The sequence below is a fragment of the Diabrotica virgifera genome, chromosome 9, assembly GCF_917563875.1.
Source record: "Diabrotica virgifera virgifera chromosome 9, PGI_DIABVI_V3a".
Classification (NCBI taxonomy): domain Eukaryota; kingdom Metazoa; phylum Arthropoda; class Insecta; order Coleoptera; family Chrysomelidae; genus Diabrotica; species Diabrotica virgifera.
In genome coordinates, this window is record NC_065451.1 from 92574305 (window position 1) to 92599805 (window position 25501).

Genomic DNA, 25501 nt, shown 5'->3' on the forward strand with positions numbered 1-25501 from the left:
TTCAAATGTTTATTTCGTCGAAGCGATGACGGTCGCTAATTTATTACTTTTTCCCATCCAAAAAGTGCACAACGTCCCTCAAGAGGTTTTCACTTCAAATATTTATTTCGTCGAAGTGATGACGATCGCGATGACAGTCGCTAATTTAATACTTCTTTCCATCCAAAAAGTGCACAACGTCCCTCAAGAGGTTTTCTCTTCAAAAATTTATTTCGTCGAAGTGATGACGGTCGCTAATTTAATAATTTTTTCCCATTCAAAAAGTGCACAACATCCCTAAAGAAGTTTTCACTTCAAAAATTTATTTGGCCGAAGGGATGACGGTCGCTAATTCAATAATTCTTCCCCATCTAAAAAGTGCACAACGTCCCCAAAAGAAGTTTTTACTTTAAAAATGTATTTCGCCGAAGCGATGACGGTCGCGATGACGTTCGCTAATTCAATACTTTTTCCCGATCTAAAAAGTGCACAACGTCCCTAAAGAATAACGTCCCTAACGTCCCTAAAGAATAATAAAAATTTATTATAAACGCACGGATTAAGATATGCAATTTTATATACATTCACACTGTTGCCACATCTACAATCACTTTTTATGGAGTGAACATGTAAAAAAAATTTATATTTGAAGTAATAATATAGAAAAATGTGAAATACTAATTTTAAATAATTCTCAAGTTCTCATTATTTTTTAGTGACTACCTAAAACATAACCTGACCAAACGTAACCTAGCGTCATCGAAAATAATATAAAAAAGTTAATATGTAACTGAACATTTTAACATATTATCTTTAAAATATGCTTTAAAATGACTAAAACACAACCTGAGCAAACCTAACCTAATCGAAAATAATATAAACAAGTTAATAACTGAAAATTAAAGTGACCTAGTACCATTCAAATATTCTTTAGTCACTAAAACATAACCTGATCAAACCTAACCCTAATTTTTTCTAATTTTACCTTAAATTTAAGGTCGCCTTTCACGTAGACAAACACCCAAATAATTATACTTAATTAAATTAACACATTCTATATTTCCAGAAGGAATTATATTTTTTTTAAATAAGACAACATTGCAGAATCAACTGCGCTCAACCCATGCTTAAACCAAATTTACACCATATGCGCAACTGCCATGGCGGCCATATTTTGAAAATATCACATTTTTAAATAAGATAAACACAAGAATTAATGCTGAGCGCACTTAATTGTGAATTTTAAATTGATAAAAATAGTAAAGCAGATCGCACATATCATATTATACACAGCTGTCAGACTCGTGTGGGGAGTTAATCAATACCAAATAAATACCCTCTGAGCTATAGAAATTAAACATTGAGACGGTGATTAATATAGTTTATCATTCGATAAGTGTTTCCTTTTTCCAGTAACTCTCGCATCCCTTCTCAATTCGTTTTTTCAACGCACAAACAGTCTCCAAGATCCGTATATTTCGGCCATAATTTATTATTTATTAAATCGTAATCAAAAACACCATATACAAACTTCACGAATAGTCAAAACTTTGACCTCCAACTACACTAGCGCCGCCAGGCGGGAGCAACGGCGTACATAGGTGCCATTCCGGAAGCTTCTGCCGCCGAACTGTCTGACCCCTTCTGTAGGCGAGACAAAAAGAAACTTGTTTTGTTTACAATCGGCGTTTCTAGAAGGCCATCGATAAACCTTTTTTATTCTTCTTTAAATAATATTTACCTTTCGATTTTTCTGGAAATCAGTAGACTAATTGTACATACCTATATAAATAGACATTTTTGGAATTAGAGTTTGAGTTGTGAATTTGAAAACGGCGGTGTAGTTTGATATGTAACGGGCGCGGTATATTTTTGAATATGTAATTAGATAAATTATTAGATTTAGTGTAATAAATAAAATAGATATCGTAGTTTGTAAAATAAAGGATATAAATTCAGTGTTTTTCATTTGTTTAGATGTAAGTTATTAAAAATAAATAAAGTCAACTAAAATTAAACATTAGTGCCAAAAAGAACATAAACTAGACATTGAAAAGTCAAGTCGTGTAACAGTATGTTATAGCCTTATTATTTAAGAATATCAATGTAATATTATTGTTGCTAGACAGGTAAATGTCATTTTATACCGGGTGTAACAACCATACTGTGTTTTTTACTTAAAGTTCGAAACACTGTGTGGAATATTATAGCATAGATAAAATATTGATATTAAAACTCAATTGTAGCCTTAGGCTTTCGTAACATTTTCTTTTTTGATTCATTTGCTTATGTTGGATAATAAAATAGCTAGGTACTTTAACAACTAGACATGTTCTCCATCAATACAGGGTGTTTCTAAATAAGTGCGACAAACTTTAAGGGATAATTCTGCTTGAAAAAATAATGACCGTTTGCTTTATAAAGATATGTCCGCAAATGCTTCGTTTCCGCGATAAGGCATGTTGAACTATTTCTTACAAACTCACGGTTTATTTGTTGCTCTAAAACCGGTTGAGTTATGCAAATGAAATTTGGTAAGTTTTAAGAGGTAGTTATTGCGAATTTTAGACATACAAATAAGAATTTTATATTCACCATTGGTGTGCATACGGGTATAAACATTTTAAATGCACGCCAATGGTGAATATAAAATTCTTAATTGTATGTCAAAAAATGCGCAATTATTACCTCTTAAAACCTACGACATTTCATTTGCATATCGATACCTTTTTGGCATAGTAACGTAAGTCACCAAAAACGTTTTTGTAGAAAAACCATGTTTTTAATTTAACCTGGTTAAGCTTATTTAAATTATACAAAATTTACCAGGGTGTTTTTTGAGGTCTACAGTTTAATAAAGAAAAATATTTTTTAAAGTTTTTGTATAGTTTTAGCGGTTAATTGATACTTAAGTTATTTTACGGGTTCTAAAATCTTGAGTCTTGATAAAAAATGTAACGTAAGCACACACATACGTTACTTTGGCGGGAAATTGTAGCACTCAAAGTAATTTGGAAAGAATTACAAACAATCGTTTATTATAAAAGAAACACAAAATAACGTTACAACAATTAATTAAGTAAAAAAGGTAAAATATTTGACACGGAAAAAACTAAAATTTAGTTATAATATCATTGTTTACATATATTGAGTATTTTTAGAGTTATTATCAAAAGAAAATGAAACTTACGATTATTTTAAAAAATCTGATTTTTTTAAATTACAGTTTTTATTTTCAAAAATATGCATTCTAAACCGGTTAAACTTGTTGGAATAATTACTTATACTAATATAAAGAAATTCTTGGAAGGATTACTATACATGTTTAATTTTTGTGAAAATGGGATATGTTTTATTTTTCACTTTTTCCTAAAAAATTCGAAAGAGTTCTCTTATTTTCATCATAACTTGCTTAATTTTGAAGCTATTAACTTCTTCTCCAGCTCATTTGATAGATATTCTGAAGTACCTTGACAAGTGCTTAACAGGTATATTTGATAAAGTGCATCGTTTTCTCGTTATTTAAGCTTGAATACTTAGATTTGAGTATTCGTCGAAAATAATATACACTCAATTACCCATCACTCACTTTGAATTAACATTAGTTTAGTTCTTTAAGTAAGGGGTGTATTTATTTTTTTTTATTATCTTGATTTCGTCAATATTAACGATTGATAATTTCGTCAATAATAACTATTTTGTAAAAGCTTATAGTTTTTGAGTTATACGTGAAAAATAACTTTAAAACGGGCATTTTTTTACGAAAAAATAAAATATTTGATATTTAATAACTCAAAAAGCAAATTTATTTTAATAACGTTATATATCAAATTTGGCTTAGAATTTGTCCCTCTATCGACTTATGGTATTGTTTTTAATAAAATAATTTTCACCCCCGAGAAGGGGTCCACCCCCAGGATAAAAGCGCAAATTTGCATCCTGTCACCTTTATTCCGTGAGGTATTTTCTAATTACTCACCAATTTTCATGAAAATCGATGAAGGTTTAACGAAATCGAAGGTTAAAACCTTCAGTGACTGCACTATTCTATGCAAATCAGAATAGAAACATGCAAGCAATATTTCTTTATTTCTAACCGTTTTCTTGATACAAGAGTTGAAATTGATAATTTTACAATTTGTAACTTATTTTTTCACAAACATTTTACATTTTCATATCAAAATTTACAAAGATTTTTTAACAAACAATTCAACCAAATTTTTTCTTAGGCTATGTCAAAATAATTTGTAATAAATAAACAAAATTAAATATGAAAAGGAGTTTTACAGGTTCATAATGTTAGTTAAGGTTTTCGAGTTTTTTTAAATATAACTACAAAAACATGTTTTTCGTTATAACTTACCTAAAATCAATCATTTAGTTGATTGTAGCATGAATCTGTCACTGTCGTAAGCCAAACACTGACTGCGAAAATCTGACGTAAGTAACAGAAACCGACCGGTACTTACGTTATTATGGCGGTAAACGACGTTTGCTTACGTTATTATTATGGAAATAGTGCTAAAGTTACGTTTCTTTTGCGGGTATGATTAGAAAAATTCTGGACATACGTTTTTAAAATAGTTAAAAAAAAAAGTAAAAATAAAAATGTATACCATTTTTATTCATTCAGTTGCGGTGCGAAACCAAAACTGTCTTAATTTTTACTCAGATCAGAGAGTGCAGCCAGCACTCTTATCGACGATTTCACCTCTTGTTAGAGGTTCATCAGAGACTGCATAGGCTGCTTTTCTCTGGCCCAGGTAAAATTTTTCGACATATCCATCTCCCACCGCAACTGACGAGATGGTAGTAGGTGCCTAGCGGCATCTGCTAAATAAAAGACTAAGTTTTTCAACCTAATAAAAATATTTGTAAATTAAATATTTTTAAAAGATTTTTAATTGAAAAACTTTATTGGCCCATTTCCTGGTGACAACCTCCAAGGCTTCTACAATATGCAAGCACATGGATGCTGCAGTGAAGACTAAAGGGAAGGAATTATACACTATGCAATTCACAACCCCCGTCTGCAGCATGGTAAAGTTCCAACGGAAAATGGACCTAGTTACTCTATAGGAGTAATACTAATATAAAAATAAAAATGTATACCATTTTTAATCATTCAGTTGCGGTGCGAAACCAAAACTGTCTTAATTTTTACTCAGATCAGAGAGTGCAGCCAGCACTCTTATCGACGATTTCACCTCTTGTTAGAGGTTCATCAGAGACTGCAGATGCCGTTAGGCACCTACTACCATCTCGTCAGTTGCGGTGGGAGATGGATATGTCGAAAATTTTTACCTGGGCCAGAGAAAAGCAGCCTATGCAGTCTCTGATGAACCTCTAACAAGAGGTGAAATCGTCGATAAGAGTGCTGGCTGCACTCTCTGATCTGAGTAAAAATTAAGACAGTTTGGTTTCGCACCGCAACTGAATGAATAAAAATGGTATACATTTTTATTTTTATATTAGTATTACTCCTATAGAGTAACTAGGTCCATTTTCCGTTGGAACTTTACCATGCTGCAGACGGGGGTTGTGAATTGCATAGTGTAGAATTCCTTCCCTTTAGTCTTCACTGCAGCATCCATGTGCTTGCATATTGTAGAAGCCTTGGAGGTTGTCACCAGGAAATGGGCCAATAAAGTTTTTCAATTAAAAATTTTTAAAAATATTTAATTTACAAATATTTTTATTAGGTTGAAAAACTTAGTCTTTTATTTAGCAGATGCCGCTAGGCACCTACTACCATCTCGTCAGTTGCGGTGGGAGATGGATATGTCGAAAATTTTTACCTGGGCCAGAGAAAAGCAGCCTATGCAGTCTCTGATGAACCTCTAACAAGAGGTGAAATCGTCGATAAGAGTGCTGGCTGCACTCTCTGATCTGAGTAAAAATTAAGACAGTTTTGGTTTCGCACCGCAACTGAATGAATAAAAATGGTATACATTTTTATTTTTATATTAGTATTACTCCTATAGAGTAACTAGGTCCATTTTCCGTTAGAACTTTACCATGCTGCAGACGGGGGTTGTGAATTGCATAGTGTAGAATTCCTTCCCTTTAGTCTTCACTGCAGCATCCATGTGCTTGCATATTGTAGAAGCCTTGGAGGTTGTCACCAGGAAATGGGCCAATAAAGTTTTTCAATTAAAAATCTTTTAAAAATATTTAATTTACAAATATTTTTATTAGGTTGAAAAACTTAGTCTTTTATTTAGCAGATGCCGCTAGGCACCTACTACCATCTCGTCAGTTGCGGTGGGAGATGGAGATGTCGAAAATTTTTACCTGGGTCAGAGAAAAGCAGCCTATGCAGTCTCTGATGAACCTCTAACAAGAGGTGAAATCGTCGATAAGAGTGCTGGCTGCACTCTCTGATCTGAGTAAAAATTAAGACAGTTTTGGTTTCGCACCGCAATTGAATGAATAAAAATGGTATACATTTTTATTTTTATATTAGTATTACTCCTATAGAGTAACTAGGTCCATTTTCCGTTGGAACTTTACCATGCTGCAGACGGGGGTTGTGAATTGCATAGTGTAGAATTCCTTCCCTTTAGTCTTCACTGCAGCATCCATGTGCTTACATATTGTAGAAGCCTTGGAGGTTGTCACCAGGAAATGGGCCAATAAAGTTTTTCAATTAAAAATCTTTTAAAAATATTTAATTTACAAATATTTTTATTAGGTTGAAAAACTTAGTCTTTAAAAAAAAAAGGTTTAAAGTAATTCTAGGCTTACTACACTTTGACAGTACCTTCTAAACACTAATAGCGTTAGTTTAATGGAAAAACATGATTTTCGCCAAAAATGTCACTTACGTTACTTTGCCAAAAATGTATCGATATCTCAACCGGTTTTAGAGCAACAAATAAACCGTGAGTTTGTAAGAAAAAATTCAACATCCCGTATCTCGGAAACGAAACATTTGTCGACATAATGTTTATACAGCAAACGGTCATTATTTTTTCATGCAGAATTATCCCTTAAAGTTTGTCGCACTTATTTAGAAACACCCTGTATTGATGAAGAACATGGCTAGTTGTTAACGTACGTAACTTTTTTATGATCCAACATAAGCAAATGAATTAAAAAAGAAAATGTTAAGGAAGCCTAAGGCTACAATTGAGTTTTAACTTCAATATTTTATCTATGCTATAATATTCCACAGAGTGTTCCGAACTTTAAGGAAAAACACAGTATGATTGTTAACACCCGGTATAAAATGACATTTACCTGTCTAGCAACAATATTATTACATTCATATTTCATATTTTTAAATAATAAGGCTATAACATACTAAAAAAATCACTCAAATCGGACAGGACAACAGGTTTAGGAAATTCGAGACATCAAACGTGTATAATTCATCGAGTGACCCGATTTCTTTGCTCGGCAGTGTATATCTACCTATATAGACGGGAGGAAGGTTAATACATCCATACATCGAGATAGGTCACGTTCATGTGTGACAACTGATTGAATTGTATAATGAGACATATCCTTTATATTGTAGAAGGCAGGAACGATGTTAAAGTGAAATTATTCAGGGAGAAATCAAGGTTATTGACCGCAGTCATTATATACGAGGTTTGTCCAAAAAGTGGTTGTTCTTCGTTCATAACACAATTTTATTTTATTTGTTGGTAGGAGATTGTGACACTTTATGAACCAATTTTCATTCACATGCAAGAAGAATTACATCACACATGTACTTGTAAGAATAATTAAAAAGAAAAATAACGCAAAAGATGGAAACATCATCCGTTGTAAAATAAAAAGAGGTGAAATTACTAGAGGTGTAAAATTGTCGGTAGGAACCTATTTTACATTACATTATACAGGGTGTAACAAAAATACAGGTCATAAATTAAATCACATATTCTGGGACCAAAAATAGTTCGAATAAATCTAACTTACCTTAGTACAAATATGCACATAAAAAAAGTTACAGCCTTTTTAAGTTACAAAATGAAAATCGATTTTTTCGAATATATCGAAAACTATTAGAGATTTTTTATTGAAAATGGACATGTGGTATTCTTATGGCAGGAGCATCTTAAAGAAAAATTATAGTAAAATTTGTGCACCCCATAAAAGTTTTATGGGGGTTTTGTTCCCTTAAACCCCCCCAAACTTTTGTGTACGTCTGAATTAAATTATTATTGTGGTACCATTAGTTAAATTCAATATTCTTAAAACTTTTTTGCCTCTTAGTATTTTTTCATTAAGGCAGTTTTTATCGAGTTGAGGCTTATTTTTTAATATGTTTACATAAAAATTTTATGGGGGTTTTGTTCTTTTAAACCCCCCAAATGTTTGTGTACGTTCCAATTAAAATATTACTGCGGTACCACTAGTTAAACACAGTGTTTTTAAAACTTTTTTGCCTCTTTGTATTTTTTCGAGAAGACACCTTTTATCGAGATGTAGCTTCTTTTTTAATATGGTTCAAAATATACCTATTATTTTTCTCACGATCATCTTTCAGTACGTCACAGTTTTTCGATTTCTTTCTAACGCATTAAATTGTATGTGACAGAAAAAAAGGCACGTCCGTGATTACAGACATTTACAACATTTATTCTAGTTATTCTAGTTGTCGATAGATGGCGCCATAATAAAAAAAATTTTTTTTTTTAATTAGATAATAATATTACAAATATAATCTGTATAATTTATAAGACTATACAAATCAAAGAAAATACCATTTTATAAATGCAAGAAACATATTTGATTTGTTTTTATTCCAGATTGAAAATAAAATGTGACAACTGTCAGATTTAACTAAAATGTCATGTTAGAATAAATGTCATAAATGTGTATTATCACGGACTTACCCTTTTTCCTATCATTTCTTACGCACTGAAAAATGCTCATGAAAAGGACAATAAAAATGTAAATCATACATAAATTTTCATATTATTACCAAGTCTCCATAATCGTACTTAACCATATACAAAAATATGTGGTGGATTTGACAAATATTCAAAATATCTCGATAAAAACTGACTTTTCGAAAAAGTACTAAGAGCCAAAAAAGTTTTAAAAACATTGTGTTTAACTAGTGTTACTACAATAATAATTTAATTGGAACGTACACAAAAGTTTGGGGGGGGGGGGTTTAAAGGAACAAAACCCCCATAAAATTTTTATGGGGTGTCCAAATTTAACTATAATTTTTTCTTAAGATGCTACTGCCATAAGAATGCCACATGTCCATTTTCAATAAAAAATCTCTAATAGTTTTCGATATATTGGAAAAAATCGATTTTAATTTTGTAACTTCAAAGAGTTGTAACTTTTTTTTATATGCACATTTGTACTGAGGTAAGTCAGGTTCAATCAAACTATTTTTGGTCCCAGAATATGTGATGTGATTTATGATCTGTATTTTTGTTACACCCTGTATAGTGTCCCACCATTAGACGTATCGGAGGAATATGACAACTATCACAGAGTCTAAAGGTGGGAAACTATGTAATGTAAATTTGTAGGTTCCTATCGATAATTTTACACCTCTACTAGTTTCATGTCTTTTGATCTCACAACTGATTATGTTTTTCATCTTTTGAGTTATTTTGCCGGTTATTAACGTGCTCATCACTGTATAAAGACGTTGATGAATGCACTAAGAACCGGAAAACTAGCGCAAAAGACGGAAAACATAATACGTTGTGAAATAAAAAGAGATGAAGCTGGTAGAGATGGGAAATTATCAACGGAAACCTATTAAATTTACATTATATTGATAGTTTCTCACCTTTAGACGTATCGGAGGGGTTTGACAACTGCACCTGTGACACTGTGCCACAGGAGAGAGAATTTTATAAAATTCTCCTGTTGACTCTGATACGTCTAAAGGTGGGAAACTATCAACATAATGTAAATTTATTGGTTTCTAACGATAATTTCACACCTCTACTAGCTTCATCTCTTTTATTTCACAACGTATTATGTCTTCCATATTTTGCGTTATTTTGCCGATTTTTAGCAACAAATGGCATTGGAACCACAAACACCAGAAATTAACATAAACGAAGAACTTTACATAAGCAAGCATGAAGTACAAAAAACACATGAAAACATAAAGAACAAAAAACTTGCAGGTAAATTGATCATAACATTAATTAACAGGATTATAATACACAATAATATGCCCGAAGAATGGAGGACAAGCGATCTAATCTTATTATTAAAAAAGGAGTGATATAATGCAGTCGTCACAGATTTTACCTATAAAAATCATACGAAGACGCTGAATTTTGCTGAGAATATTTTTGAGATCCCAAGAAAGATGCAAAAAAGTTTGCCACCCCTCTCGAGCTTCCCCCTATAACTCCCTCGCAGTGAGGCGGAAAGGGAAAACATCGATTTACCAAAAAATCTGTACGCCGTAGAGAAAAATGTTTCCAACAAGAAATGTAGTTGAGATAATGTTGAATAAAAATGTTTATTAACACTTTTTATGTAGAATGAACCGTTCTCCCATAAACAACGCTTGAAGCGACAGGCGATTTTGAATGTCATTTAGAAAAATTCTATCAACTCGACATCAAAAATTCGATATCTTTTGATAGGAGTGACCTATCGACAAAAATTAACCTGCGTTTTAAAGGTGAAGAGTGTAGCTTTCGTATACAATATTTGTTTTTTTTTCGTAAATATAGTCAGTTTCTATAAAGTTGTTAAATAAATAAACGTAGCGCGATTTTGGTCATTTTTTACGATTCTCATGAGATCAATAAAATTGATTACCTCCATTGACCATTCACGATGGAATTTTCATTGCTAGAGTGTACTCTTCAAAACGTGTAACATAAAATTTGGATTTTGAGTTTTGGCAACGAATATGAGGCATTTGAAATATGCCTAAAAAACGCTGAATTTACACTTTCAGAGATGTATCTCTGGCTTTCTACATCCGTAGTAGATGCTAGTCAATCCAAGCCAAGTGGTCCAAAGGTGGTTGCTTGACTATTTTTAATATTTTTTATTTTTCTATTGCATTAATTTTATTTTTTAAAAATTTAGTTTGCCGATGACGGCCATTTTTGGTGAAAGCGTGTCGATAATTTTCACGGAAAACATGGCTTCGCTCTTTAGCCAATATTTTTATTGAGGTTTGTCCAAGAACAATAAATCAAAAACCAAGCTTTTTAGAAAAGTATGCTCTAAAAAAATCGCCTGTAGCATTATTTAATTTCAAACTACCCTTAAGGCCTTAAATGAACCTCAAAGTTTGAAAAGGTAAACTGATAAAATTCCATTTTCAGCATTTTTTTAACAGCATAAGGCAAGCCGATATTGGTTTGTAATTTTTTTCTGGAAAAGACATACGTATATAGGTACTTTAAATAAAAAAAGTTTGAGCTTTGAGACTGAGTAAATTTTTTCCAAAAAAATCTCAAAAATGTAATTTTTTGAAAAATCTCAAAGTGTGACCCCTTATATCCCTGATGGACACGGATGAAAAAATTTGAAATTTGGCTGAATGTTAGCCCCTAGCAAGTAGAATAAGAAGTAAAAATTTGGAGTTGCAGACTTACGTCATATAGGACTTACAGGTCTGAAAAAATGGTCAAAATTCGAGCATTTGCAGGCAGGGTAATTAAAATTCAAAATAAACTGTCTAATGAAATAAAAATTAATGTATTTTCACCAGATTTCACAATGAATACAAATTTATACAGGGTGGGCCAAGGAAAAGAGTCCACCTCGATATTTGTCAATAGTTACCTATTAGATTTTAAGAAAATGCCGAAATAGGTCCATTTTTATTTTTATTATATTGCAACTTTTTGGGATATATTTCATACTATGTGACGTCATCCATCAGAGCGTGATGACGTAATCGATGATTTTTTTAAATGGAATAGGGGTCTTGTGGCAACTAAAAATACATTGTACAAATCAGAAAATAGAAAAAATGTTTATTTCACAAATAAACATTTCTTTTTGCTTAAATTAAATCACAAACAGCCTCCCACCTACCTCTTGACAGTTTGAACATTTAATTTAAGCGAAAAGCAATGTTTATTTACCAAATAATAATTTATTTTTTAAAGACAGCAATAAAATGTATTTTGAGTTAAATAAATTACATACATTCTTCTTTTTGTGTCAATTAATTTAATTCAAAAATTATTTTTTGGCCACCCTGTATAAATAATTATATTATTGTTTATACTACTGAACAGAGAATTGAACACTCTTTCAAATGAGATAATATACGACCCCTATTCCCATTAAAAAAATCATCGATTACGTCATCACGCCCAGATGGATGACGTCACTGACGATGACACGTCATGGAGACGTATGAAATATATATAAAAAAATTGTAATTTAAAAATAAAAATCGACCTGTTTCGCCATTCCCTTAAAATCCAACAACTGCCAAATATCAAGGTGAACTCTTTTCTTTGGCTCACCCTGTATAAATTTGTATTCATTGTGAAATCTGGTCAAAAAAGATTTATTTTTATTTCATTAGACAGTTTATTTGAATTTGAATTACCCTGTCTGCAAACGCTCAAATTTTGACCATTTTGATTTTTGACATTTTTTCAGGCCTGTAACTCCTATATGTAGTCCATGTGGTGAGACCGTCCCGTCTGAAAAACATTTCTAATTCTGTTTCTCTGCGGATTCATATTCAAAAATGTTCCCTTTAAACAAATCTGAAGGGCGCCGGACGGAATTTTTGGGCAGCAAAAAAAATTTGTTTAAAAAATTTTTTTAAACTAATACATAATATCACCTTTTATTGCTCCAAAAAATATATTTTTAGGTTTTTTGGCTCATTCTAAACAAGAAAGGTCTCTTGTGATTTTTCTCAAAAATTGACAGTTTTCGAGTTATTTGCGATTTAAAATCTAAAAAATGCGAAAATACGCATTTTCGAGGCTTAATAACTCATATTTAAATTAGTATTTTTGAGGGTGCCAATAACTTGGATTAAAGTTTAAACATTCCTTTTCAAGATTCCGAAGAGTGATCGGGTCTAACTTCAATTTAGACCTAGTTTTTTAATTGTTAATTATGCATGTCCATCCGATTTTTTGGCCGATGCGGCGCGCTCTATTTAAAAAATCTCAATAGTTTCCTGCGAAAAATATTTTTTCTAGATTCTTCGGGACATTGTAGTAAAATAAGTTTCTTTGACATTTTTCTAAAAAGTTACTAGTTTTAAAGTTATAACCGATTTAAAATTCGAAAATGTGTTTTTTTGTCATTTTTCGGATTTTAAATCGCTTATAACTTTAAAACTATTAATTTTTGAGAAAAATGCCAAAAACTTATTTTATTTAGAATGTCCCAAGGAATGTAAAAAAAATATTTTTCGGAGGAAAATAGGTAGGGTTACCATAATTTATTAAGGCCAAATCCGGACAGGGGTAGTCCAAGGGGTTGTAGAAAATCTAAAATGTGAATTTGACTGTGTGTTGCTACCTTTTACCCCCCCCCCAGGGGGGAGTTTCTTCACAAAAACACGTCAATTTGTATTGGAAGGGGAACGAATTTTCATGCAAAATTCATGCTCTCAAATGTAACCCCCTACTGACCCCCAGTGTTTTTTAATTAGCAAGTGTAGTCGAGGTGCACATCAAAAGGTAGTTTTTTTTTCTCTACACGACCCTCTATTTTTTTAATTTGCTAAATAACTTTAAAGACAGTTTTGGATTTAACTAATTTATAATACATTTGTTAAGTTCAAAATTATCTTCAAACTTGTTATGTAACTTGTTATGTAAATTAAAAAAAAATAGAGTGTCGTGTAGAGAAAAAAATTACCTTTCAAATGATGTGCCATTCGATCACACTTGCTATTTATAAAAAAAGTGGGGGTTGATGCCGGGCAGTGGAAGGTTACATTTGAGGACATGAATTTTGCAGGAAAATTCGTTCCCGTCCCATTATAAATTGACTTATTTTTTTAAATTTTGAAGAAGCTCTTGGTTTCTGAGTTTCTGAGGTGGTCAGATTTTCGATGGAACAGACTGTATATGCGAACTGCATATGGCACAATTAAAAGTACAGCTGTTTCGCTACAATATGCAACTAACATCGGAAATCTTTGCCAGTTTAAAATACATATACACCTATGTTTTAACATACTTTAGACCTAGAACTTAACTAGGTGCTGCGCAGAATGAAATTTCCCACCGTTGGGCCAAGTGTTTTCCATTTTTTTTTTGAAAAGCAAAAAATCCGGACATTTCTCATATCCGGACGCCAATCCGGACATGCCTTTCAAATCCGGACTGTCCGGACGAAATCCGAACGTATGGTAACCCTAAAAATAGGAGATTTTTGAAAATAGTGCGGCAAACCGGCAAAAAACCGGATGGACACGCATAATTAACAATTAAAAAACTACGGTCTAAATTGAAGTTAGACCCGATCACTCTTCGGAATCTTGAAAAGGAATGTTTAAACTTTAATCCGAGTTTTAACTTAGGTTATAAACCTAAAAAGATATTTTTTGGAGCAATAAAAGGTGATCCTATGTATTTGTTTAAAAAAATTGTTTAAACAATTTCTGCCCATAAATTCCGTCCGGCACCCTTCAGATTTGTTTAAAGGGGACATTTTTGAATATGAATCCGCAGAGAAACCGAATTAGAAATGTTTTTCAGACGGGAGCGGTCTCACCACATGGACTAATGAGGTAAGTCTGCAACTCCAAATTTTTACTCCTTATTCTACTTGCTAGAGGCTAACATTCAGCCAAATTTCAAATTTTATCATCCGTGCCCATCAGAGATACCTTTTCAAAATTTGAGTTTCATTTAAGGCCTTACGGGTAGTTTCAAATGAAATAATGCTATAGGCCGTTTTTTTAGAGCATACTTTTCTAAAAAGTCTGATTTTTGATTTATTGTTCTAGGACAAACCTCAGTGAAAATGTTGGCTAAAGAGCGAAGCCATGTTTTCCGTGAAAATGATCGATATGCTTTAACAAAAATGGCCGTCATCGGCAAAATAATTTTTTTAAAAATAAAATAAATGGAATTCTGTAGTCTCTATAGACTGTAGTTTAAAAGGTAGAAAAATAAAAAATATTAAAAATAGTCAAGCAACCAACTTAATTTATATTGGACCACTTGTCATGGATTGACCCTATAAAGATACCATCTTTGATTAGAATAATATGTTATAATGTGTGACTTTTTAGACTGAAAAATGGACAAGTGGGCACAAATGGCAGTGAAACCAAAATTGTGGAGAATGGAAATCACAAATTGACTGAATACTTTCCAGTGAGAAGGTCTGTACGTAAGACGACAAAGACTGTACTAGAAGAAAAACAGAGAAGTTTAGAATTTGCTTTGAAAAATGAAATTGAGGAAGGTTTAGAGGTATTTATACTTTTATAATTTTGAAAACTGATTTCTTAAACTAATGTTACTTTTTCTGTAATATTCCATCCATCCAATGGCACCACAGCCCGAACCAGGCCTTGCCTTCAACAAGCTTCTACAATTATCTCGATTTACTGTTCTTTTCCATAAACGCCTTTTTAGGAGGTTTTTGGTATCCTCATTTACTTCGTCCTACCATCTCTTTTTTGGTCTTCCAACAGGTCTTTTTCCTTGCATTCTTACATTTAGCAATTTTCTGGGGATTCTGTTCTCAAGCATGCGGACCACCAACCCTGCCCAACGTAATCTCCGCAGTCTAGTGTATTGTGCTAGTGTTCGCTGTATTGTTCGTAGATTTCTTTATTATACAGGGTGTCCCGAAAAGATTGGTCATAAATTATACCACAGATTCTGGGGTCAAAAATAGATTGATTGAACCTCATTTACCTATATATATATATATATATATATATATATATATATATATATATATATATATATATATATATATATATATATACAATAGTGCACACAAAAAAAGATACAGCCCTTTGAAGTTACAAAATGAAACTCGATTTTTTTTTATATATCGAAAACTCTCAGAGATTTTTTATTGAAAATAGACATGTGGCACTTATATGGCAGCAACATCTTAAAAAATAATTAAAGTGAAATTTGTGCACCCCATAAAAATTTTATGGGGGTTTTGTTCCCTTAAACCCCCCCAAACTTTTGTGTACGTTCCAATTAAATTATTATTGTGCCACCATTAAACACAATGTTTTTAAAACTTTTTGCCTCCTAGTACTTTTTCGATAAGCCGATGTTTATCGAGATATTTTGAATGTTTGTCGAATACACCACATATTTGTAGAGACCTGTTAATAATTTGAAAATTTATTTATAATTTACATTTTTAGGTATATTTAGAAAAAGAAGCTATACATAAGGTGACTTATGAAAAAAGACTAAGAGGCAAAAGTTTTAAAAACACTGTTTAACTAATCGTACCACAATAATAGTTTAATTGGAACGTACACAATAATTTGGGGGGTTTAAAGGAACAAAACCCCCATAAAATTGTTACGTAAATATATAGTAAAAGAAGTCGCATCTCGATAAAAACTGGCTTATCGAAAAAATACTAGGAGGCAAAAAAGTCTTAAAAACGTTGTGTTTAACTAATGGTACCACGATAATGAATTATTTGGAACGTACACAAAAGTTTGGGGGGGGGGTTTAAGGGAACAAAATCCCCATAAATTTTTTATGGGGTGGACAAATTTCACTATAATTTTGTTTTAAGATGTTCCTACCATAAGAATGATACATGTCCATTTTCAATAAAAAATCTCTAATAGTTTTCGATATATTGAAAAAAATCGATTTTCATTTTGTAACTTCAAAGGGCTGTAACTTCTTTTACGAGCACATTTGAAGAGTACAGGGGAAAAACAAGGAATGTCACTTTTTCATGAATTTTGGCTTTTCCCGCCATGTGGTAGCAAAAACTGAGTACTATCGACTAGACTATCGATTCAGAACAATAACCAGAGAGACCAGTATATACAGGGTGTAACAAAAATACAGGTCATAAATTATACCACATATTCTGGGAACAAAAATAGTTCGATTGAACCTAACTTACCTTAATACAAATGTGCACACAAAAAAAGTTACAGCTCTTTGAAGTTACAAAATGAAAATCGATTTTTTCCAACATATCGAAAACTATTCGAGATTTTTTATTGAAAATGGACATGTGGTATATTTATGGCAGGGAAATCTTTAGAAAAAATTATACTGAAATTTGTGAACCCCATAAAAATTTTATGGGGGTTTTGTTCCCTTAAACCCCCCCAAACTTTTGCGTACGTTCCAATTCAATTATTATTGTGGTGCCATAAGTTAAACACATTATTTCTAAAATTTTTTTGCCCCTTAGTACTTTCTCGAAAAACCAGTTTTTATCGAGATATTTTGAATATTTGTCAAATCCACCACACATTTGTAATATGGTTACGTATGAGACTATAAGAGACCTGGTAATACCATGAAAATTTACATTTTTAGGTATGTTTTGAACCAATTTACAAAAGAAGCCACATCTTGATAAAAGATACCTTATCGAAAAAATAGTAAGAGTCAAAAAAGTTTAAAAAACACTGTGTTTAATCAATGGTACCACAATAATAGTTTAAGTGGAACGTATACAAATATTTGGGGGGTTTAAAGGAATAAAACCCCCATAAAATTTTTATGTAACCATATTAAAAAAGAAGCCGCATCTCGATAAAAACTAGATTGTCGAAAAAATACTAAGAGGCAAAAAAGTTTTAAAAATATTGTGTTTAACTAGTTGTACCACAACAATAATTTAATTAGAACGCACGCAAAAGTTTGGGGGGTTTAAGGGAACAAGACCCCCATAAAATATTTATCTTCTTCTTGTAGTGCCTATCCGTTTCGGATGTTGGCGACCATCATGGCAATCTGCACTTTGCACACTGCTGCTCTGAAAAGATTTGTAGTGGTTGTGTTGAACCACGTTCGTAGATTTTTCAGCCAGGAAATCCTTCGCCTTCCTGGTCCTCGCTTTCCCTCTACTTTTCCCTGCAAGACCAGTTGCAACAGTCCATATCTCTCACTGCTCCTCATGATGTGACCGAGGTATTCGATTTTGGCTGTTTTTATTTTGATTAACAGCTCTATTTCTTTTTTCATTCTCAGCAAAACACCCTCATTAGTAATGTGGTCGGTATAAGATATCTTCAGGATTCGACGATAAAGCCACATCTCAAAAGCCTCAATTTTCTTGCAGGTGGCGTCTGTGAGAGTCCACGACTCAACTCCGTACAACAGTATAGGAAATATATAACATCGTAGTAATCTGACTTTTATGGGTATCGACAAATCATGACATTTGAACAACTTTGCCATTTTTTGAAATGCAGATCTTGCTTTCTCTATCCTACATTTGATTTCTATAGAATGGTCCCAATTTTCATTGACGTTCGTACCAAGGTAGGTGTATGTTTTTACTCTTTCTATTTGTTGACCATTCACACTGATTCGTCCAAATTGCTGTTCATTCTTAGAGATCATCATACATTTGGTTTTCTTAGTGTTTAGTGAAAGTCCGTATCTCTGACTGACTTCTGCGATTCTGCTCATTAACTCCTGTAGGGCTTCAGAACTGTCAGCGAATACCACAGTGTCGTCTGCGTATCTTATGTTATTGATACATTCTCCGTTAATTCTAATTCCGGCTTCAACATCATCCAATGCTTCTTGAAAGATTTCCTCAGAGTAGATGTTAAACAGCAGTGGGGATAGTATACATCCCTGACGGACCCCACGTTTGATTTTGATATCGTCGGATTCTCCTGCCTCTGTCCGGATAGATGATATTTGATTCCAGTACAGATTGCTGATAATCCTTAAATCAAAGGTGTTTATTCCAATATTGGTTAATATCTCCATCAGCTTGTCGTGCTTTACTGTATCGAACGCTTTATGGTAATCAATGAAACATGCATAAATATCGCAATTCACGTCTCTACATCGTTGAAATAGCACTTGTATACTAAATAGAGCCTCTCTTGTACCCACTGCATTTCGAAAACCAAACTGTGTTCGGCTGATTTTTTCTTCGCACAGTCTATATATCCTTTGATGTATAATTTTTAGAAATAGCTTTAAAATATGGCTCATTAAGCTGATGGTTCGGAAATCACTGCAGGATACGGACTTTGTTTTCTTTGGTAAAGCAACAAACGTCGACTTCAACCATGCTTTTGGTATTACTCCGCTTAAATATATGTCGTTAAATATTTTGGTTAGGCGTTGAGTACCGTCGGTGTCAAATAGTTTTATGAGTTCAGCATATGCATTGTCAGGTCCAGGAGCTTTGCCATCTTTTAGTTGTGATATTGCTCTTTCCACTTCACCTGATGTGATTGGTAAGTGGTCATCACATATGTAGGATGGAGGTTGTTCGGATCTAGTATCATCAAAAAGTTCCTGTATGTATTTTGTCCATATGCAGATTTCTTGATTTCTGTCTGTGATGATATTCCTCTGTTGGTCTCGCAATTTGCTAGCTGTGTTGGATTTCTGAAGACCAGCTGCTTGTTTCACCTTTTTATGCATGTTAAACGTATCATGTTTTTGCTGTAACGACTCTATCTCTTCACACTGTGATTTTAACCAATTTTCTTTGGCCTTTCTTATTTCAGTTCTTATTTGTCTCTGAATCGTGTTGTACATTATTTTGTTGTTTTTTGATTTTCTTCTTTCTTCCATAAGTTGTAGTATATTGTCGTTCATCCAACTTTTTCTCATCTCTTTCTTTTCTATTAGATGTTCTTCTCTGATGTTGTTAAAGGTTTCACATATATTTTGGAGTGATTCTTCGGCATTATATGTTTGCTCCACATTAATTAGCTTCTCTGAAAGAATCTGTGCGACTGTCTCTTTTGTTTTCTTATCTTTTAGTATTCTCATATCGCACTTTTTGTTGCTGTTCTTTTTTGCAACCTTCTTGAATCTAAACCTAAATTTACCAACAACAGGAACATGATCTGATGATACGTCAGCACCGGGGTAACCCTTAACCGATAGGCATCCATTACGGAATCTCTTGTTCACCATTATGTAGTCAATTTGATTCCGTATTACGTTTCCTGGTTGATCTTGCGGGGAGACCCAGGTGTATTTATGGGTTGCACAAATTTCACTATAATTTTTTCTAAAGATTTTCCTGCCATAAGTATACCACGTGTCCATTTTCAATAAAAAATCTCGAATATTTGTCGATATATTGGAAAAAATCGATTTTCATTTTGTAACTTCAAAGGGCTGTAACTTTTTTTATGTGCACATTTGTACTAAGGTAAGTTAGGTTAAATCGATCTATTTTTGGTCCCAGAATACGTGATTTAATTTATGACCTGTATTTTTGTTACACCCTGTATAATGATTTTAAGAATTTGTATCCAGGCGAAGGACCAAGATTGGCTGCACGCCACTGGACAAAAATAAGGAATGTTGGCAGTTTTTTGGTGCATTATTAAATTAATAAGTTAATATAGATTAATATTATATTAAGATTATAAACTAATAGTTGCTACAATTCTGCTAAGAATCTTTTAAGTGGTTTTTAGATATCATAAGAATTAAACTTTTATTGGTGTTTATCTTAATATGTATAAAATGTGACATTCCTTGTTTTTCCCCTGTACTCTTCATTTGTACTAAGGTAAGTTAGGTTCAATCGAACTATTTTTGACCCCAGAATGTGATAATTTATGACCAATCTTTTCGGGACACCCTGTATATCGCCGCCGCCTACGAAAAGTATAACTCCGAAAAATGCGGCGAAGAATAGCACTTTCAATGAACGCCGCGAAAAAGTTCTCAGAAATAATTGTTTTCGTCGGCAGAAACAGAAACAAAAAGGGAAATAATTGTTTTCGTCGGCATCTATTATGAATTAAATCTGTTCGTTATAAATATTTTGGGAGTTATAATCTTCGCGGACACGCATATAAAAAAGAATTGTATCGCCAACACTTATCAAAGAGTTATTATTTTCACTGGAAACGTATTCGGAATTACATTAATCATAGGTACCAACGATATATGTACATTAGTTCGCCAATTGTTATTTTCAATTATTGAGCCCAGTATCCTATGTAAAATTTTTCTTTCGAATACGTCTAATGTATTGGCAGATTTCTGTGTTATAACCCATGTTTCACACCCATAACTTACTATGGCCCTATTGTTTTATAGACCTGGAGTTTTGTTTTCCGGTGTACGCCTCGCGATTTGAATATGTGGCCCATCGCGAAATAGGCTTTATTTGCCAGCATAAGCATTCTATTTATTTCCGGTTCTTCTTCAGTGCTTGCGACCAGGTCCATTCCTAGGTATGTGTATCTATTCCCGTGTTGTATATCGTCTATAAAGTATTGTTACACCTGTCTATTTGATCTGGTTTGATTGAGTACTTTTGTTTTATTTGTATTTATTGTTAATCCTACAATTTCTGCACTCTGTTTTAACTAATTCTTTGTAATTATATGTACTCGTATTAGTATAATAACGGTATAATCAAATCGTTTATTTGATAAATATAAACTGTCGTAGGTTAGGATATTTGACGGCAAAGGTAGAGGTGTAGTAGCATCCAAATATTTCTCAAGAGGCGACTTCGTAGTAGAATACAGTGGAGACCTCATTGATCCTATCGAAGCGAAGGCACGCGAAGAAAAATATGCCAGGAATGAAAATACTGGTTGCTACATGTATTATTTTAAGTACAATAATCAGCAGTATTGGTAAGTATGCTATATATGTTACCACTCAATAAATAGCGTGCCTATACTGCGAGGCATAAATTAGGGATATTGTCAATATACTACAGGGTGATTGATTAGTGGGGTAAAGCTCCGTAGATCCGGTATAGTAATATAGATAGCGATAAAAGTTAATGACAAAAATTGTAGTCAACTTTGAGCTTCATATTACAAAATTAGTTAGAATGTTACAGGGTGTTCGATAACATAGTGGCAGACCAAACTTATGTTTTTTTTAAAATGGAACACCCTGTATTTTATTTCTTTGTATTTTATTAAATCTTCTTAACTTCTCCATTACAAAATATAAAGGTTTGGTATGTTATACAGGGTATTTACAAAGTTATAACCAATTTTATATGAAAATCGTAACAAGTTCAACTCCCTGTATAAATAAAAATAAGCACAACGGCAATGGTTTCTTGATGCCATATTTTTTACTTATTGTCAAAATTTTTAGAAATAATTGATATTGCTAATTTTCTTTATATCGAATACAGGGTGAGTCAAAACGCAAGTACATTATTTTCTCAGTAATTTTAAATGGAACACCCTGTATTTTATATCACTATTGAAAAGTACCATTACCGTACTTTAATTTGTATACAACATTCCCTATGTCTAAATTAATTTGTTTTCGAGATATTTTAATTTTTCCATGGACCAATAGCGTTGCCACCCAGATTACCAGAATTTAATAAACTGGACCGGTTTTTTGGGGTTACTTTAAAAATTAAGGTTATAAAATGCCTCCAACAACAAGAGATGAGATGAAAAATATAACACAAAGTGTATTTTGAAGTGATAATTTTTACAAATTATTCGTAGTGTAAGTAACGCATTCAATGACTGTTTTTGGGCATGCATAAATGTGTTAGGTCATTTTGAACAACTTATGTAATTAAATATTTAAAATATTTTATTAAAAGTAGCTTTTAATTTTTTCAAAAATGTTGTATTTTGTGTTCATGTTTTTGTTGTAAAATTTTTTACTGATAAATTATTTTTCCTTCTTTATTTGTTACATTGTTACATTTACATACAAAAGTAGTTTTTTTAATTGTTTCAAAAATGTTGTATGTTATGGTTGTGTTTTTTTTTGTAAAATTTATTACTAATAAATTATATTTTTTTCTTTATTTGCTACATTGTTATATTTATTACCAGATTGATAATCAGTAATCGTAAATTATTGTCAGTTTTAGACAATTCATTCATGGCTTACTTAAAAGATTTGGAAAGATTTATGCCTGGTTACACAAACAAATCTTAAGCTCCAGCTTAGCCAAGCTCAGCTTATAGATAGATACACGGGGCAATCCATTGTGACAAGCTGAAAATTGATGTAAGACTCAATTATACAACGTGTATATTTCATAAGCTGAGCTTAAGGCACGTCTTAAGCTTAAGGCTAAGGCTACACGGGCGATAATTTACGGCGCCGTAAGAGCAGTAAACCTGACGAGGCATTGGTTGACTAACTCCTATTTCATCTGCAATTGGTGGAGGAGTTAGTCAACCAATGGGTTTACTGCTCTTACGGCGGCGTAAATTATCACTCGTGTGGCCTTTCGCTAAGATGTTGGTGGAACCAGGCATTACACCCGTAATTAATAATTTGCTCTGAAAAACGAAAATATCTCGAAAATTAATAAATTTAGACATAATGAAAAATTAAAGCACGGTAACGGTACTTTTCGATAGTGATATAAAATACAGGGTGTTCCATTTAAAATTACTGAGAAAATAATGTACTTGCGTCGTGACTAACTCTGTATTCAATATAAAGAAAATTAGCAATATCAATCATTTATGAAAATTTTGACAATAAATAAAAAAATATGGCATCAATAAACCATTACCGTTGTGCTTATTTTTATTTATGCAGGGAGTTGAACTTGTTATGATTTTCATATACAATTGATTATAACTTTGTAAATACTCTGCATAACATAACAAACCTTTATATTTTTGTAATGGAGAAGTTAAGAAGATTTCGAATATAAAGTAAAATAAAGGATGTTCTATTTAAAAAACATAAATTTGGTCTGCCACTATGTTATCGAACACCCTGTAACATTCTAACTAATTTTGTAATGTGAAGCTCAAAGTCGGCTACAATTTTTTTACCCCACTAATCAATCACCCTGTATAAACAACTGATAAATGTAATTATTTTTTTAAGTCAAACATATTTTATAGTTACTTAACAAATATTATTTCCTCAAAAAAAAAAATAATATACAGTGAGGACGTTTGAGTTGGAATAAATTCTTTTCTCGAGAATGGGCGACTCTGGAGATAAATCCCGAAACAGGTCAATTTTTATTTTTAAATTATAATTTTTTGGCATATATATCATACTAGTGACGTCATCCATCTGGGCGTCATCTAAAAATTTTTTTTTGAATTAAATTAATTGAGACAAAAGAAGAATGTATGTAAATTATTTAATGAAAAATACGTTTTACTGCTGTCAGAAAACAGAAAAACATATTAGTTTGAAAAATAAACATTGCTTTTCGCTTAAGAGACAACAGTAGCGCGTTTCAGGAGATAGTAGCACACCTTTTTTCGAAAGTTCTGCGAAACTTTGGCAACAGTGCGTCGGGATTATTTGACATACCTTTATTTTTTTTTTTAATTTAAAATTTAAATTTTATACTATTGATGATATTTCTAGACTAAAAAATCCTCCTAAAACTTTATATACTCGCATTAGAATTCTAAATAATTTTACGTATTCAAATATACTTACCTATAAAGTAAAACTCACAATTAACAATAATCTATTTTTTCAAATAGTCCAACAACTCAGTTCTATTACACAAAAATATAATAAAATAATTATAAATAAACACTACTTCCTTAACATGGATCAACACTAACGAATTATTAAAATATATTTCTCAAATTGGGCCCTGTACCGCCATTCTTTAGTATATTACGAATATGTGTGCCAAATATTACTCTACAAAATATTCAAAATTAAAGCCGCAATCTTGGAACGCGTTTTCCGTTTTGATGACGCGCTACTGTAGCCTCTTAAATTAAATGTTGAAACTGCTAAGAGGCAGGTGGGTGGCAGCTTTAATATTGAATTTAAGCGAACAACAGTATATATTTATCAAATAAACATGCTTTCTGTTTTCGGACAACAGTAAAATCTATTTCGAATAAAATAAATGATATACATTCTTCTTTTTGTCTCAATTCATTTAATTAAAAAAAATTTTTTTGGGCACCCTGTATAAATAATAATGTTAGTATTTATATTAGTGAATAAAGCATTGAATAACCTTTCGAATGAGCTATCACACGACCCCTATTCTCATTTAAAAAAATCGTCGATTACGTCATCGCACCCAGATGGATGACTAGTATGGTATATTAGTCCTGTCGCCAGGGGGGGTACAACGGCCTCGTTAATTCAGATGGACTTACCCAAATTTTTTTTATGTATTTTGACCCGTAGAACACGAATTTTTTGGGTAACAGTTGATCCGGATGTCGATAAGATTGTTATAGACCAAGAACTTGAGGAATCAAATAACAGCGATTTTTGGCAAAACAAAACAATATTTTGTATTTTTTGGGTCATTTTAAGCAAAAAATATTTCTACAAGTTTTTTAGTAGGATGCACAGTTTTCGAGATAAACGCGGTTGAACTTTCAAAAAATCGAAAAACTGCAATTTTTAAACCCGAATAACTTTTGATTAAAAAATAAAATAGCAATTCTGCTTAGCGCCTTTGAAAGTTCAAGTCAAATTATGTCGGTTTTGAT

The 25501-nt window shown here is 32.3% G+C and overlaps 1 protein-coding gene across 1 annotated transcript in view; it reads left to right on the plus strand.

Annotated features, from left to right (window-relative positions):
- Positions 1 to 25501, plus strand: part of LOC114332836 (histone-lysine N-methyltransferase PR-Set7-like) — a 124706-nt gene that overhangs the window by 87887 nt on the left and 11318 nt on the right. The window contains exons 3-4 of the mRNA XM_028282613.2: positions 15167 to 15350; positions 21507 to 21697. Coding sequence (XP_028138414.2) covers positions 15167 to 15350; positions 21507 to 21697 — 375 coding nt within the window. The remainder of the gene's footprint in view (positions 1 to 15166; positions 15351 to 21506; positions 21698 to 25501) is intronic.